The 18,527-nt window shown below is 38.8% G+C and overlaps 1 protein-coding gene across 2 annotated transcripts in view; it reads right to left on the minus strand.

The window, feature by feature from the left end:
- The window catches only part of IDE (insulin degrading enzyme), a 113,180-nt gene that overhangs the window by 39,594 nt on the left and 55,059 nt on the right, over positions 1-18,527 (minus strand). For both annotated transcript variants that reach the window (XM_023509573.1, XM_003783702.3), the window contains exons 6-12: positions 13,935-14,047; positions 13,244-13,406; positions 11,584-11,676; positions 11,041-11,132; positions 9,919-9,999; positions 6,204-6,307; positions 422-524 (exon numbers count right to left, since the gene is read on the minus strand). In XM_023509573.1, coding sequence (XP_023365341.1) covers positions 422-524; positions 6,204-6,307; positions 9,919-9,999; positions 11,041-11,132; positions 11,584-11,676; positions 13,244-13,406; positions 13,935-14,047 — 749 coding nt within the window. The remainder of the gene's footprint in view (positions 1-421; positions 525-6,203; positions 6,308-9,918; positions 10,000-11,040; positions 11,133-11,583; positions 11,677-13,243; positions 13,407-13,934; positions 14,048-18,527) is intronic.

Genomic DNA, 18,527 nt, shown 5'->3' on the forward strand with positions numbered 1-18,527 from the left:
GCACCTCCCAACTAGAAGACAGTATGAATCCCAGAGCCTGCTTCTAGTCTGTGTTCACAGTAATACTGTGAACGCTCTGGAGCCTTGCCAGGTGTCTCTCATGTTCCCTACTTCCGCCTTTCCTTGCCTTTCAGGTGTCTTTAATTCTCAGTGTATCCTGTACTTCAATTCCCTTTGACTACATGAGGCTAGGAGTGATTTTATAGCCATCATGGTTTGACATGCATAAGAAGGTGGCTAGCATGCCATTTCCTCATACAAACACCTAAACTCCAGCTCAACATCTTATTCACTTAGGACCACTTAGACAAAACGAGGTCATCACTCTCCACACTCTGGGCCCTGGGTTGGTGGATCTAGAGAGCTTGTATTCTTGTGACTCCTTACGTATCAGGCTTAATCACAGATGAATTAACCCTACCTTAATGACTTCGTCTGGTATAGCTTCTTGTTTGTACTGGGTTCCATACCACTCTTCTGTACGATCAGTTTTTCCTTCAAAAGATTTAGAAACTATTGCAACCCTACAGATAGATGGAAAAAACAAACAGAAGAAAAACCTGTAAATTTTGTGCTATATATACAGATGATTAGACCCTGACTCATTGAAAATGTAATAATATCCAAGAATATTTTGAGCCTCTTAATATCCAGCAAATCCTGTAAGGCCAAACAAACAACATATGTAGTTTTCTGATCATAGTCCCTACTATTCTGTGGTTATAGCCCACTATTTTTAGTGTGAAAAAGACATTACAGAAGAAATTCTTCTAGATATGCTGACTAAAATTTAAAAAGAAGAGCAGCTAGTGAAAAAATGGAACAAGGTCAGATGAAAAACAGTCCTTAAAAAAGCAAAGAAATATTCTTTCCTAGGAACAGCTAAGGCCCAAAATTAATAGGAAAAAATATAAAATACAGCACCTCATAATGTGCTAAGAAAACCTGTTGGCACATCCGAAGATCAAAAACCCCCACAAACATGGCCAGATATGGTGGTTCACCCTATGATCTTAGCACTCTGGGAAGCTAAACTGAGAGGATCACTCGAGCTTGGTCTTAAGTTCAAGATCAGGCTGAATAACAGTGAGACCCCCATCTTTATTAAAAACAGAAAAATCAGCCAGGCACAGTAGTGTCCACCTGTAGCCTTGGTTACCTGGGAGGCTGAGGCAGGAGGACTGCTTGATCCCAGGACCTTGGGTTGCAGTGGACTATGATGATGCCACTACATTCTAGTAGACTGGCTGACAGAGTGAGACTCTGTCTTTAAGAAAAAAAAAAAGCCAAAACCCCCAAGAATAAACCAAAGAAACTTTTATTTTTACTATTACTGTGCTCTATGGTTTTCCTTGCCAGAGACCAGCATCAAATCTATCTACTACATGTACACTGGCATTCCTGCTGCTACGGGGAACAGGACAAGACCAAGAAATATCTATCTTCTGATGTATTAAAAGCTTTCTTTGATGGGACAGTAGAAACAGTCCAGAAGAGAAGCCTGACCTGGGGGGGGGGGGCGGGAAGTCAAGGAGGAAAGGTAAAATGATGCCAAAAGATAAGTGAATAGAAGAGAACGAGCGCAGAGGAGCATAAGCAGGTCTGTGAAGATGTTCCTGTGGAGTGTCAGAGTTTCTGCTTCTGCTTTGTCTTAACCATCCAAGTTGGAAACATTGCACCTCCACCAACAAACTCAGCCACAGGCATGAACCAAGCCTATTTTAAAGCCTGTGGATCGAGAAATTCTAGTCAACTAGCCTGGATGACCTGGTACGTCAGTCCTGCTTTTGGTTCTACTACCTCCTTGTATCTCGATTCATACAACTACATCCGTGTTTACTCCTGCTTGATCTCACCTATTCTCCCAAGGGTTTGGTTCTAGCTTCTGAATGTCAGCATCACAGCTGAAAACCACTTGTATTCTAAACCCGCCTCTGCCGAATGCCCATCCATTTTCAAAACCCAAATTTGTGTTCCAAATGTCTGCCCCTTGTTGGACCTGCCCAGCTTCAATTGTTGTCTGAACCACTACCTATTTCTTACTCTCTCTAGACAAAATACTCTACCTGGCTGACTGGACTTGGTCTCATCACCTGCTTTTGGGGAGATATGCTGAATCTGACATATCAGTTAGTGTGACTAACTAATATTTCAGCTCCAGGTGTTCCTAGTCTGGCCTACCTGCTACTAATCATTATCAGTTCTAGAAAACATGCTACAGGACAGGCACGGTGGCTCATACCTATAATCACGCCTGGAAGGCCAAGGTGGGTGGACTGCCTGAGCTCACTAACTAGTGACCAGCCTGAGCAAGAGCAAGGCCCCATCTCTAAAAACAGCCAGGTGTTGTGGTGGGCACCTATAGTCCCAGCTACTTGGGAGGCTGAGGCAAGAGAATTGCTTGAGTCAAAGAGTTTGAGGTTGCTGTGAGCTATGATGCCACAGCACCCTACCCAGGGCAACAAAGTGAGACTCTGTCTCACAAAAAAAAAAAAGAAAGAAAGAAAAGAAAAAAAGAAAACATGCTACATAAGAAATAGGTTCCAGGCTCGGCGCCTGTGGCTCAAGTGGCTAAGGCGCCAGCCACATACACCTAAGGTGGTGGGTTTGAATCCAGCCCGGGCCCGCCAAACAACAATGATGGTTGCAACCAAAAAATAGCCAGGCGTTGTGGCAGGTGCCTGTAGTCCCAGCTACTTGGGAGGCTGAGGTAGGAGACTCGCTTGAGCCCAGGACTTGGAGGTTGCTGTGAGCCATGATGCCACGGCATTCTACCCAGGGCAACAGCTTGAGGCTCTTGTCTCAAAAAAAAAAAAAAAAAAAGAAAAAGAAATAGGTTCCACTGGGCAGTGCCTACCACTCAGTGGGTAGGGCGCTGGCCACACATACCAAGGCTGGAGAGTTTGAACCCTGCCTGGGCTAGCTAAAACAACGACAACTGCAACAAAAAAAATGGCCGGGCATTGTGGCCAGCACCTGTAGTCCCAGCTACTTGGGAGGCTGAGGCAAGAGAATCACTTATACAAGCAAAAGAGTTTGAAGTTGCTGTGAGCTGTGACACCATGGCACTCTACCCAGGGTGCCAGCTTGAGACTCTGTCTCAAAAAAAAAAAAAAAAAAGAAAAGAAACAGGTTCCATAGAAACATAGAGAGGAATCACAGAGCTTAGCACATGAAAGAATTTGGTTATTGTGTCCAGAAGAAAGTGATCTGTTTGTACATGAAGGGTGTACAATGTTTCTTAAGAGCCCTGGCTCTCAACTTTCCTAATGCCGCAACCCTTTAATAAGTTCCTCATCTTGTGGTGACCTCCAACCATAAAATTATTTTCGTTGCTACTTTATAACTGTAATTTTGCTACGGTTACCAATCGTAATGTAAATATCTGATATGCAAGATGTATTTTGGTGACCCCTGTGAAAGGGTTGTTCGAACCCCAAAGGAGTCACAACCCACAGGTTGAGAACCGCTGCTTAAGAGCATTCAGTACATGCCAGAGCTTACTAAGACTCAGCCCTAGGAATGGCTTCCACTTTATTTACTTTTCAGAGAACAAGTAAATTGATTCTCAAGGAGATTTCTGAAAAATATATTAAGTAGAAGGACCTGGTATGGAGATATTCCCATCTCCTCTTCCATAAGAAGCTTGATTGGAGAAGAGTTCATTACACAGATGGTTTTGGTTCTCTGGACAATAATACCCAGGCATCAGAATAATGAGCCAGGAACTGATTACAACTTATAAAGACTGAAGCATTCATTTGGCAGTAGACTTGTCCTCCAAAACAAGAAAACTTTAAACTCAGTTCTGAGAGAAAAAGTAAAGCAACTCAAGGAGAAAGTCAAGCCAGATGCTTTGGAGAATGACTGTATGACACAGATAGAAGCAGACACTGAGGCTGTCCATTAATGCTTAGGTTAAAAAAAGGGATCACAGGACATTTCTCAACTGCAACTCTTAGGGATTTAGATAGTTATATACCAAAGTCAAGCCCATGGATAACATCAGAAATGTTATTTATAAGGAAGTAGACAAACAATTCCTCAAACTAGGCACACTAGATCAACAAAGAGATACTTTAGAGAACCAGAAGTTAGTACATCATTAAGGAGCTCAAAACTGAAACATACAATGAGGGTGGGTATGGAGGGAGGTATATATTAAAATATAAATAATGGTAGGGAAGGGAGTAACAGGAGAGACAGAATATACATACATCAAACTCATATAGAAATCTATGAACCAGAGTGTGAGAGTACAGGGAAGAATACTTGAATTAGGAGAAAAAGACAAGTCATAATAACTGAAATAATTACAGATAACTACGTTATATGTAACTGCATGACAGTTCAAAAAAACTGGCACAGATGTAGCATTTTAGACTATCTGCTAAAAATCTAATTTTATGCTAAAAAAGTTTGTTTGTTTTTTGAAACAGAGTCTCAAGCTGTCACCCTTTGTAGACTGCTGTGGAGTCACAACTCACAGCAACCTCAACCTCTTGGGCTTAAGCGATTCTCTTGCCTCAGCTTCGCAGGTAGCTGGGACTACAGGCGACCACCACAACACCTGGCTATTTTTTAGCTGTAGTTGTCATTGTTATTTGGCAGGCTAGGGCCGGATTTGAACCCGTCTGCTCCGGTGTATGTGGCTGGCCCTCTAGCTGCTTGAGCTATAGGAACCAAGCCCTAAAAAAGTTTTAATGATAGCTTTTACTTAAATGAAAAGAAGAAAAATATTGACATGGCATTGATGTGATCCTTAGAAACATGAAAGAAAATTATCTTTTCTTGCTGAAATTTACAATAGCAAGAAAAGGAAACGGTGGGCTAGAATGAATGCTGATTACTGACTTTAAGCCAGCATATTTAAGAATATGCTAAATAAAAAATACACATTAAAAAAATTATGTGACTGAAACTTAAAAAAAAGTTCAGAGGGAACATAGATGTAGAAGCTGTATGGAAACAAAAACTTTCCTCACTACAGACATTAAAAAGCAATATAGTTCCCAAGTAGTGAATTTTCATGAGAATTTTACAAATAATCTCTGAGAAAATGGGAAAAGATATCCAAAGAATGAGAAAAGGCTTCACAGGTAATTGTGATTAACTGAAACAGAATCAGTGGAAGAGCATATCCAGGCAAATCAGAACCTTAACACTGTCTGATGAGTTCTATTAATAAATTCAAGGCTTTTTCTCCCAGTGTTGATAAGTTGCTTCAGTTTTAGAAGGTGTATAATGAAGTTCTATAGGATTTAAGATCTTGCCCATAGCACAGTGATTAAGGCGCCAGCCACACACACTGAGGCTAGCGGGTCTGAAACCTTGAAACCGGCCAGGGCTTGCTAAATAACAGTAGCAACTGCAACAAAAAGTAGCCAGGCGTTGTCAAATAGCCAGGTGTTGTGGCGGACGCCTGTAGTCCCAGCTACTTGGGAGGGTGAGGCAAGAGAATTGCTTAAGCCCAAGAGTTTAAGGTTGCTGTGAGCTGTGAGGCCAGAGGGCAACATAGTGAGATTCTGTTTCAAAAAAAAAAAAAAAAAAGGATTTAGGTTGATTTTTTTTTTTTCTGGAATATATGGCTACATTAAGGAAAATACAGATTTATTTGCCCAAAATGAGATAATGTGTGTTCTGGGTGTTTTTCTTTCATGTGTTTTAATAAAGTAAGCAAACATACATGTCATTTAGTAAGGTGTTTTTAATCTTGATGAAGTCCAATTTATCAATTTGTTTTGTAATGATTATTGCTTTTTGTGTTCTAAGATATATTTGCCTATTTCAATGTTTTGAAGATATCTTTCCATGTTTACTTTTAGAAATTTATAGTTTCAGTGTTTATATTTAGGTTATGATCTATCTCTAATTAATTTTTAAAATGGTATGAGGTAAAGGTGAAGTTTCATTCTTTTTCCATATGGATATGCAGCTGGTGGAAAAGAACAATTTGGTGAAAAAGACTTTGCGTTCCCAAATTAGTTACATTAATGCCTTTATTAAAAAAAAAAAAAATCAATTGACCAATGGGCCCAATGGATGGATGAAGAAAATGTGGTATGTATGAGATTTGACTATTAAGTTCCCTTACCTTTGTAATGATGCTTGATAAAATGTCTAAAAGTATTTTATTCAGTTTCAAATTTTCATATTCTAATCATCATGAAAATTTAGTATATAAGATGCATAGGGTCACTCACCGGACATTTTCTGGTCTGAGTTTATCAAGAACCATCTCTATTAAGTCAGGTCTAAATTCTTCTAGCAAATACTCAGCTGCAAGTACTTCTTCCAGGGGATAATACTTTTAAAAAGAAAAACATACAAAATTAAATTTATAAGGCTACTACAGAGTCTATTTTATTAAAGCAAACATATTTCTTGCATATTATATCCATTATTTTATACTCCTTCTTCCTTTCAATTACATTTTACTTTACTGGAAAAATTTCTAAGGCCCTGAGTCTTTTTCTCTTTCCTACCACATTTTAAGTAGTTTCATACCGTATGTTGATTCTGCCAATATACTTTTAATTCCCAAACATAATTACATTATAGAGAGCAAAATAACATTTCTTTTGAGCAATATTTCTAGTTAAAAACTGAGTACTTGTTAGTGAAGAAAATTCAGTAGCAAAATGCTGACACCTATAGAATTTTTTTTTTAAGTACACACTTTTTTTTTTTTTTTTTTTGCAGTTTTTGGCCGGGGCTGGGTTTGAACCTGCCATTAGCCCCTATCACAAAATCCCAAAATCACAGATGCTGGTGTGGTTGTGGAGAAAAGGGAATACTTCTACACTGCTGGTGGGATCGCAAACTAATATATCCCTTTTGGAAAGACATCTGGAGAACACTTAGAGAACTAAAAATAGACCTGCTATTTGATCCTATAATTCCTCTACTAGGTATATATCCAGAAGACCAAAACCCACACTACAATAAAGATATTTATATCAGAAGGTTCATTGCAGCCCAATTCATAATTGCTAGGTCATGGAAGAAGCCCAAGTGCCCATCAACCCACGAATGGATCAATAAATTGTGGTGTATGTACACCATCAAATACTATGTAGCCATAAAGAAAGATGGAGACTTTACCTCCTTCATGTTTACATGGATGGAACTAGAAAATATTCTTCTTAGCAAAGTATCTCAAGAATGGAAGAAAAAGTATCCAATGTACTCAGCCCTACTATGAAACTAATTTATAGCTTTCATAGGAAAACTATAACCCAATTTTAGCCCAAGAATATGGGGAAAGTGGAGAGGGAGGGGAGGGGAGTGGGAAGGATGGGTGGAGGGAGGGTGATTGGTGGGATCAGGCCTATAATTCATCCTATAAGGGTACATGTGAATCTCTCTAAATGTAGAATATAAATGTCTTAACACAATCACTAAGAAAATGACATGAAGGCTATGTTAACCAGTTGGATAAAAGTATTTCAAATTGTATATAGAAACAGCACTCTATACCCCATGATAGTATTAACATACACAGCTATGATTTAATAAAAAAAAAAAATAAAAAAAAAAAAGACCCTGCCACTTCCGGCTTATGGGGCCAGCGCCCTACCCCTTTGAGACACAGGTGCTGCCCTTAAGTACACACATTTTTGTGAACAGTTTCCTCTCAAAGTTTTATAAAAGGAATCAGACAGCATTTAGAAAGTTGTTATAGGGAAAAACAATAGTCTTGGTATAGAAAGATAAAGTTGAAGAAGCTTTTTAGTAAGAACAACTGTCAGAACAATATTCTGACACAGACTGATTCATTCCGTCAACAAATATTTAATGAACACCCATTCTGTGTCAGGCATTGTTCTAAGTACTGTGGATACAACAGTAGGTAAACTGCATGAAGTCACTGTCTTCAAAAGAGCATACATACATACACTGTAGTTGGGAGGGAGGCAGAGAACAAACAAAATGTCATTTTAGTGATAGGCACCATGAAGAAAATAAAAAAGGAGCAGGGGCAGGGACATTATTTTAAATTGGGAGGTAAAGGAAGGTCTTGCTCACGAGTAGACAGTGGAGATTTAAGAAGAACCAGACATTCATAGATCAGGTGGAAGAATGTTCCACACAAAGAAAACAGCAAATGCAAGACTTTAAGAAGGAGGAATAAACATAATGCTTTAAAATTACACAAAGCCAGTATTCCTAGATTGGAATGTGAATGGGAGAGGTGGGCTGGAGAGTAGTATGGATTGCAGCCAGAGAGAAAGGCTGGTAGTAGATCGCCCTGTAAGCCAAGGAAAACATTGGCTTTTATGTCAACTGTAATGGGAAACCACTGAAGGACATTAAACAAAGGAGTGAAACAAATAGATTTTCATTTTCAGAAGATCACCGAGGCAGGGAAAATTTACTATAGTAGGGCGCTAAGAAGGAAAACAAAGATCCAGGTAAAAGACTACCGTGGTGAACCAAACAAGAATGATGGTAGCTCAGACTAGGCTAGTAGCAATGAAAACAAAAAAAAGTAGATGATTGGAGCCCATAGCTCAGTGAGTAGGATGCTGACCACATACACCAAAGCTGGCAGGTTCCAGCCCAACCCGGGCCAGCTAAACAACAATAATAACTGCAACCAAAAAAGAGCTGGGGGTTGTGGCGGGCACCTTTAGTCCCAGCTACCTGGGAGGCTGAGGCAAGAGAATCGCTTCAGCCCAGGAGTTTGAAGTTACTGTCAGCTGTGATGCCACAGCACTCTACCCAGGGTGACATAATGAGACTCTGTCTCAAAAAAAAAAAAAAAAAAAGTAGATCATCTATAGCTTTTGCATAAGTAACACTTGACACACTATATAAATGAATTTTTTTTTTTGAGACAGAGTTTCACTTGGTAGAGTGCCATGGTGTCATACTTCATAACAACTTCAAATTCTTGGGTTTAAGCAATCCTTTTGCCTCAGCCTCCCAAGTAGCTGGGACTATAGGTACCCACCACAGTAAGTACCTGGCTATTTTTACAGACGTGGTCTTGCTCTTGCTCAGGCTGTTCTGGAACTCCTGAGCTCAGGCAATCCACCCGCCTTGGCGTCCCAGAGCGCTAGAATTATAGGCTTCAATCATTTTGCCCAGCAGAAATGAAAAATATTTCATGTCAATAAACAAATGCCTATGTAATGAAAATATGATAGATAATATATTTTTTTAATTTTTTGAGACAGTCTCGCCCTAGGTTGAGTGCCGTGACCTCATAGCTCATAGCAACCTCAAACTCTAAGCCTCAAGTAATCCTCTTATCTTAGTGTCTTGAGTAGCTGGGACTTAGGTGACTGCCAGAATGCCCAGCTAGCTTTTTTTTTTTTCTATCTTTAGTAGTGATTGGGTCTCAATTTGCTCAGGCTGGTCTCTTAACTACTGAGCTCAAGCAATCCACCCACCTTGGCCTCCCAGAGTGCTAGGATTACAGGCATCAGCCATTGCGCCCTGCCATATGATCATTTTTTAAAAAATTGATATTTTAAACATAATCGGGTGGCGCCTGTGACTCAGTGAGTAGGGCGCCGGCCCCATATACTGAGGGTGGCAGGTTTAAACCAGGCCCCGGCCGAACTGCAACCAAAAAATAGCCGGGTGTTGTGGCAGGCGCCTGTAGTCCCAGCTACTTGGGAGGTTGAGACAAGAGAATCACTTAAGCCCAGAGTTGGAGGTTGCTGTGAGCTGTATGACGCCACAATACTCTACTAAGGGCAACAAAGAGAGACTCTGTCTCTACAAAAAATAAAAATAAAAATAAAAAAATAAATATAATATTGACATCAAGATTTGCCCTACTGCTACAAAGTCTGAACTTTTATACTTCAGCTTCAATTTTCAGCATTAATGTAGTACAGAAATACATGAAAGATCACTGGAATACTCTACACACCACTGTATACAGCAAAATAACAACAAACTTACATGCAATATTCCTGCAATCTTAGACGTATAGCCCCGTGGCCTCTCTTTATCTTTAAACCTAAAAGCAACAGCATTCAAGTCCTAAAATGGAAAGTTAACTCAATTAGATGTGTCAACTATTATTTAAGAATACCTTTTTTACTGTCTGGTTTGCACTATAAACTTTCGATTCCATATTTAACCTTACCATACTTTCTGAAAAACTGTCTACACCTGATTTAGCAATGTATAAAATATAAAAATAACCTTAATTTGTATAAAATTTAGCACATCAACCTAGGCTTAAGACCAAAAGAAAAATAGGTAAATAATTTTGATTGGAAATAACAAACACAGAATATGATTCTGTAGCCTAAACTGGTGAAACTATTAATGAAGGAATTAAAAAAACTGTGTGGAAGAACTTTGTGAGAGCCAACAATTCCACAGAGGATGGTTTTGGTGACCCATTCAGAGAACTGGATTATCAATTATTGTCCCATAATTTTCACAAGCAGAGTATATACTCAAACTTCTACCTTGTCTGTTAAAGAGGGTGTTTCTCATCCTATGTACATTTTAGAATCTTGATAGGACTTAAGTATATTTTTATAAACTCTATTAAAAGAAGCCTTTAAAAATTTGGAGGACAAATACCTTTAGTTTTATGCCAAAAAAAAAAAAGGCCAGGCTTTTTTATACATACAATAATAAAATCACTTTTAAGAACACAATCATACATAAAGCAATTCACTATTTCTTTGAGAGTCTGATAGAGATTTACAGATTTGAAAATGACATAGTTCGTGCAGCTTCAGCCAGGGAGTAACATAAGCCCCGATAGACACTAGTTCAAGAAACTGCTGATTTTCTTCTGAGGGATGGAAAAGCAATTTGATTTCTTCCCTTTTCCCTCCTAAAAAAGGCTACATGATGCTTTAACCCTTAATTGTGCCCCCAAGCACCAAATCAGACTAGTACAACTAAACCTTAACTAATACTACTATGCATTATAAAATTTAGAGTTTATTAAGGAAAAAAGAACTTTAAAAGTTTCACTGGGCCTTAAATTCAAATTAAGTCACATGTATTTATTTTTGAAAAATAGATTCCTTAAGAAAAACTTTGGTGAAACAAAAGTACCTTGCACTCTTGGAAAACCCATTCTTGAGGTCCTTCTGCACGTAACTTCTGAATGTATTGAAACATGTGCAAAATTATATCTTCAACATGTACTGGAAAAAAGGGGCACACTTAAAAACCATTCAGTCCTTAAATCCTTCAAAGCAGTGAGATCACTCCTAAGGTAAAGTCAGGTAGGCGGAAGATGGTCCCTCTTAGAAACAGAGTCCTCACCTCCCTGAGACTGGTTTTAGGTATCCCATACAAGGCCTTCTGGGATTAGGGATATGTGACAGAAGGGGTGTTGGGGTAGTAAATGAGCAAATAAAAAGCCAAGTACACATTTAACAAGTGCAACATAATGATCAGTTGTTGGGGAGGGGGAGAGATCATCCATAAAATAAAGGCTAAGTTACACATGAAAAGACAATAAATAAATTGTATGAATTAAAGTGTTCATAGCTTTTCAACATACAACAGATCCACAGCATAAAAAAGTTAAAAAAAAATAAACCATACAAAGTCAATTTTCATTCAAAAGCAAAAAGGTCAATCAATACTTACATAATCCTTCCTCAGTCAAGTCCACATTAATGATAAAAAACATAAAACCTCGGGCTCCTTCCTTCTGCCCACCAACAAGAGTATTTACCCAGCCTGCAACATTCAAAAGAAATCAATATGATTTTGTGTAGGGATTGTTCCATGACAAGAAAATTTTTAAAAATTCCTACTGTATGTTCCCAAACGATGAATGGGCCTTTTGTACAAAAGACCAAAAAAAAAAATCACTTCAGAAAAGCAGTTTCAAATGCTGCGGAAAACTAAGAGATTTCTGGGATTGGAGTCTTTCCTGAAAACTCCTCAAATTAATTCCCAGTCAGGAGTAGACTACTGTGTTTAAATGTTATGTAAAAACAAAGAGTATGAGTTGGGAGGAGCCTTGGAAACCATCTATTGACTACTGTGTTTCCCCGAAAATAAGACATTGTCTTATATTTATTTTTTCTCAAGAAGACACACTGGGGCTTATTTTCAGGGGATGTTTTATTTTTTTTAAGTACAATACAACAATTATATTTATTCAAATACAGTTAAATCATCTTCTTCTGGAACCGGAAAGGGGGAGCAGACCTTGTTTGTGGGGCTGGCTAGTGATGCATGAACTCCTTTCCCCTAGCCATTCACATGTGCGCAATAGGATGCCTGCGACCATGGTTACCACAAGCGCACCATGCAAGTGCAAATGGCTCAGAAAAAGGAGCTGTGGCAGATAAATGGTATTCCAGTCTTCCTTACCGCAGCTATGCAGATATGCTGCATAGCCATCTCCATCACTAGGTCTTATTATCGGGGTAGGGCTTATATTGAACAAATGCATAGAAATCCTGGTAGGGCTTATTTTTTGGGTAGGTCTTATTTTGGGGGAAACACAGTATATTGTACCACACCCTTCTTATGTGATGAACAAGGGCAAGCAAATAAACAGTGTACTGACATTTCACAGAGATAGTAAAGAATATGTAATGTGGGCTTTTACTTCTTAACCTCTTTCTCTTTTAAAACATGCACTATGGGCTGGGTGTGGTGGCTCATGCCTGGAATCCCATCACTCTGGGAGACGGAGGTGGGCAGACTGCCTTGAGCTCACAGGTTCGAGACCAATCTGAGCCAGAGCGAGACCCCCACCTCTAAAAACAGCCAAGGTGTTGTGGTGGGCGCCTGTAGTCCCAGTGACTCAGGAGGCTGAGGCAAGAGAATCACTTGAGCCCAAGAGTTTGAGGTTGCTGTGAGCTATGACACCATGGCATTCTACCAAGAGGGATAAAGCAAGACTCTGTCTTCAAAAAACAAAAACAAAAACAGGCACTATGACTATCTTTTGAAGTATCTAATCTTCACTGTTCTATACTGATAGGTAAAACGAATTATGGAAAAACCCCAAAACAAAACATACTGAAAATCAGTACATTACTCACTAACACAAAACACCTTCATTTAAAAACATTCACAAGAAAATATTTAGGGAAAAAAATGATGGCGGTGCCTGTGGCTCAAAGGAGTAGGGGCCAGCCCCATATGCCAGAGGTGGCAGGTTCAAACTCAGCCCCAGCCAAAAACTGCAAAAAAAAAAAAAAAAAAAAAGAAAGAAAGAAAAAAATGAGAGCTATAAAAAAGATGTGGAGGGGCACTACATTCAGAAGCTGCTGCCTAGGAAACTTACCTTTTGATTTAAGTTCTGATAAGAGACTTCCAGGACCTTCATGCCCAATGAGATGACCAAGATAATGACCAGGATTTGATTTGTAGTATTTCTGAAGGTCAGGTATGGGAAATGTCACGTAAAGATTCCTAATGTCCTTAATGGGTACTATTTTGTAAAGTTGCTAGGGGAATAAAAACCAAACAAATCACAGAAGATTAGTTGAATACAAGTCCTACTGAATAAAACATTTACAAACTAAGAAGAACACTGATTTTCACGAAAGAATCCCAAGTTTAGGAGCAAATCATTTGCCAGAGGAAATCATATCAACCACAAAGAAATAAATGACCAGGCTCTCTCTTACTGGAATTTCATTGCCATTGCCATGAAGTCCATGTTTGGTCCTCTGGACTGTGCAGCCAAATAGTTTTGGATGCTTGCCTTCCGGCACTGGACAATGCTTGGCTTCAACCATCTGCCAAGGCTACAACTACCAAAACCACTTTCAGCATGCAAAGAGCAGAACATATTGATATTGTTTTGATGATTCATTCTCCTAATAAATGTAAAACTGATTTGGTTATCTTCACAAATATTAAAAACTACATAATGAAACCTCCAAAATATTTCACCTATTCTGTGTACATTTATGTCCATAATTTTAAAATTATAAATTTAAAAGACAAATACCTGAAATACATGCACTTACTCTAAGATGCTCTTCTTGGAAGGGATGTTCGGGAAATTCTGGCAATGGGACATTTTTGTTCTCTACTTCAGAAAACAACTTTACCACCAGATTAGTCAAGTCATCTAAAGATTCTATAAGAAAACAGACAAATCAGAACTTAAACCAATCATAATATACAACAGGCAGTATTTAAGACTCTAGGATCTCCTGGAAAATGTATGGACTATTAAAAGGAAAACCTGAAATTCTTTTTACAAATTGCACCTGATAAAGATAAATCCTATCAGTGCCTATATAACCTCTGAAGCTGCTAGGCAATACTGATAATTTTTATGCCTCATACCTATGTACTTTTTCATAGCTTTAAAATTAAATATCTATAAATACTATTTACAATATTATTTCACAAATATTATCTTATAATAAATTTAAGGCCAGGCATGGTAGCTCATACCTATAATCCTGCTAAGGCTGAGGTGAGAGGATTGTGTGAGGCCAGGAGTTCAAGACCACTTTGCACAGGAGTAAGACCCTGACTCTACAAGAAATAGAAAAAATTTAACTGGGTGTAGGGCAGATGCTCATAGCTACTTAGGAGGCTACGGCAGAAAAATCACTTGAACCCAGGAGTTTGAGGTTATAGGGAGCTATGATGATTGCACTGCACTGTAGCCCGGGTGATACAGCACAAAAAATAAATAAATAACAAATATTAGAAATAACAGAATTGCCTTTGGAAAAATGACTGTATATGATTCCCAAAAGGCATCTTCTGAAATATTAGTAGAGATTATAACATTCACTTCATAAAGACACAGTCTGAGCTTGTTGTTAAAAGTAAAATGTTATCTGGGCTCAGTGGCTCATGCCTGCAATTCTAGCATTCTGGGAGGCCAAGGTGAGAGGATCACTTGAGCTCAAGAGTTCAAGACCAGCCTGAGCAAGAGCTAGACCTTGTCTCTACTAAAAAAAAAAAAAATAGAAAAAATTAGCCAGGCCTTGTGGCAGGCACTTGTAGTCCCACCTACTCAGGAGGCCGAGGCAGGAGGATTGCTTGAACCCAGTTTGAGGTTGCTGCATGCTAGGCTGATGCTTGAGACTGTCTCCCCAGCCCCCACCCAAAAGTCAAATGTTATAAAGCGATTGATTTTGTGGGAGAAGCAGTATAAAATGATGAAAAGAATACTAGGAGGGAGAATCCCAGGGAACTGGGATTCTAACCACAGCTTCACTACCAACTATGTCAACTGACTATTTAGACAAACTGGTTAACTCCTCCAAGCGCTGTAGAAGAAGGAAATTGGTTAAGATGATCACAAGTCTCTTCCAAGGTCTAACATTATATAATTCTATATCATAATGTGCCAAAGACACTCAAAGACTTTCAATTACTAATAAAACTATATGGCCATATAGTGATGTTCTTTTATGTTTTATACTTTTATAAAGGATTTTACTTGCAAAGCTTATATGTATGTTATATATATATGTATATATAACATATAAATAAATGTAGTTTATAATAAAAACAAAAATGGAAATGACTTAAAAATTAATATGTGGGTATTTTGAAACATCCATACATTAGAATTTAATGCAGCCATTAATGAGAGATAGATCTTTATGTGCTGACATTAAAATGCCTCAAAACTCTACTAAGTGAAAACTTCAGGCTACAAAACGATGCTGTATAATTTAATGTTTTAAAAAAGACATATAAAAGCATATTAACAAAATTCAGGCTCGGCGCAGTGACTCACACCTGTAATCCTAGCACTCTGGAAGGCCAAGGCAGGTAGATTGTCTGAGCTCACAGGTTCAAGACCAGCCTAAGCAAGAGCAAGATCCCATCTCTAAAAATTAGCTGAGTGTTGTGGTAGGCACTTGAGCCCAAGAGTGTGAGGTGGCTGTGAGCCATGATGCCACGGCACTCTACCAAAGGCAACAAAGTGAGACTCTGTCTCCAGAAAAAAAAAAATCAACTTTAGGAACTATAACAAGAAGTAACTTGGGGTCTTTGAGGAGAGGGCATAGAGGTCATACTACAGAATAAGAACTTGCTTTTTATTTTATACCTGTATGGGATAATCTTTTTCTTTGTGCATATATTGCTATCATTCTAAAAAAGTACAAAACAACTTATCTTTTTATAAAGACAATAATCACTCACCTTGATTCTGTCTTCTCAAAAATAGGTTATTTATAAATGGTATAAACATCCATCACTTGTTACTGTCGCTAAGCATTTGAATCAAATAAGAAATTTCCCCTGATATTCTATGACCCATTTTGAATTTTTCCATGAACTCTCTAAAGAACATTTAATCACTATTTGAGAAATGCCTTAACATGGTATGAAATCTTTTATACCAAGGGTTAGGAACCTGTGGCCTTCTAGGTCCTTAAATATGGACTCCATTGAATCCAAATTTTACAGAACAGATCCTTTTATTAATACATTTTTGTTTGTCTTTTATATTTTTATTTTATTTAAATTAACATATTTAAAATACCAAAGAATAAAATGAGTTTCAACAAAATAATCCCCCCACAGTGACCAGCAAAATGAGAACATTAGTAAGCCATAAGGGCTAAGTTGACTGCTACACTAGTAATTTAGTTCCAACTTCCCCCCACCTGACTGGTGCACTACTGCATGAGGCTGGTCAGCAAGAGTTTATGAAAGTTCAGTACACCAGTCTGTTATCAGCTTTTGACAATGGTGTACTGTTGCTGTTCGAAGTGGAGTTTGTGAACAGTTGCAGAGCTTGACAGTATTTTTTAATTCTGTCTGCTTAAAAGCCCATCATGTCAAAGATGACCAAGAGAATACTGAAGGGAGAAAACAGATTTTTAATGAGAATTGGGAATTGTAATGTTATCTCGTTTCTGCTAAAGATAATATGATTTGCTTGCTTTGTGATACTGCAATATCAACATTAGAGACATTCAAAGAGCACTTTGGAAGGCTGGGGTAAAAGGATCCCTTGAGCTCAGGTGTTAGAGACCAGCCTCAGCAAGGGCAAGACCTCATCGCTACTAAAAATAGAAAAATTAGCTGGGCATTGTGGCAGGCCCCTGTAGTCCCAGCTACTTGGGAGGCTGAGGTCTTGCTTAAACCCAGAAGTTGGAGGTTGCTGTGAGCTAGGTTGACGCAACAGCACTCTAACCTAGGCAACAAAGTTAAGACCGTCTCAAAAAAAAAAAAAAAAGAAAAAGAAAGAAAGAAAGAAAAAGAAATTCAGTCATCATCTGCATTGTAACACTCATTAAGGATCTAAATATTTTAAATTAGAGAGGTGCAAAAGGTTGTTTTGTAAAAATTAAAAGACAAAAAACAAGACAAATCTTTTTTTTTTTTTTTGAGACAGAACCTCAAGCTGCCCCCTTGGGTAGAGTGCTATGGCATCACAGCTCACGGCAACCTCCAACTCCTGGGCTCAAGCGAGTCTCCTGCCTCAGCCTCCCAAGTAGCTGGGACCACAGGTGCCCGCCACAACGCCTGGCTATTGTTTGGTTGCAGCTGTCATTGTTGTTTGGCGGGCGGGCTGGATTCAAACCCGCCACCTTAGGTGTGTGTGGCTAGCACCTTAGCCACTTGAGCCACAGGTGCCAAGCCTACAAATCTTTAAAGTAGTGATAAAACCTATAAATAATGCCACTGAAGTAACTTGTAAAGCAGCTTATTATATAGTTGGGAAAAGAGGGAAGCCATTCAGTGACATACAAACTGTGAAAGAATGCATTGTCAAAGTTGTAGGATGCTTAGACTCATACATACAAACAATTGCCTCTTTCAAGGAGAACCACAACTGACTGGTAGCATGAATTAACCCTCAATTGAACAGAACAACTTCATGCAATGCTTCAAAAGGAAAATATATATTATTCAATTGCTTTGGATGAAATCAACTGATAGTATTGACTTGATGAAGGTTTTAAGGTTCATTCCAGTCATAAAAGATTTTCTTTGCCATGAAGAATTATTTGTTTTGGGTACTCTTGCAAACAGAACATGGGGAATAGATTATCTTCAACAACTTTTGAGATAAATGTTGTGAAGTTGGACTGAATTTGGTAAATTTAGTGAGTGTTATGTATAGACAGTGCACCTCCTATGACAGAAAATATGAAGGTATTTTTGCACAGATTAAAAAAAGTATTAATGGCCAGACACAGTGGCTCCCACCTGCAATCCTAGCACTCTGGGAGGCTGAGGCAGGTGGATTGCCTGAGCTCACAGGTTCAAGACCAGCCTGAGCAAGAGCGAGATCCCATCTATAAAAATAGCTGGGCATTGTGGCAGGCGCCTATAGTCCCAGCTACTTGAGAGGCTGAAACAAGAAAATCACTGGAGGGTGGCGCCTGTGGCTCAATGAGTAAGGCACCGGCCCCATATACTGAGGGTGGCGGGTCTGAACCTGGCCTGGGCCAAACTGCAACAAAAAATAGTCAGGCATTGTGAGGGGTGCCTATAGTCCCAGCTACTCAGGAGGCTAAGGCAAAGAGAATCATCTAAGCCCAGAAGCTGGAGGTTGCTGTGAGCTGTGATGTCACAGCATTCTACTGAGGGCAACAAATGAGACTATGTCTCAAAAAAAAAAAAAAAAA

This window comes from Otolemur garnettii, unplaced genomic scaffold (assembly GCF_000181295.1).
Source record: "Otolemur garnettii isolate 467f Iridium unplaced genomic scaffold, OtoGar3 scaffold00008, whole genome shotgun sequence".
Taxonomy (NCBI): Eukaryota; Metazoa; Chordata; class Mammalia; order Primates; family Galagidae; genus Otolemur; species Otolemur garnettii.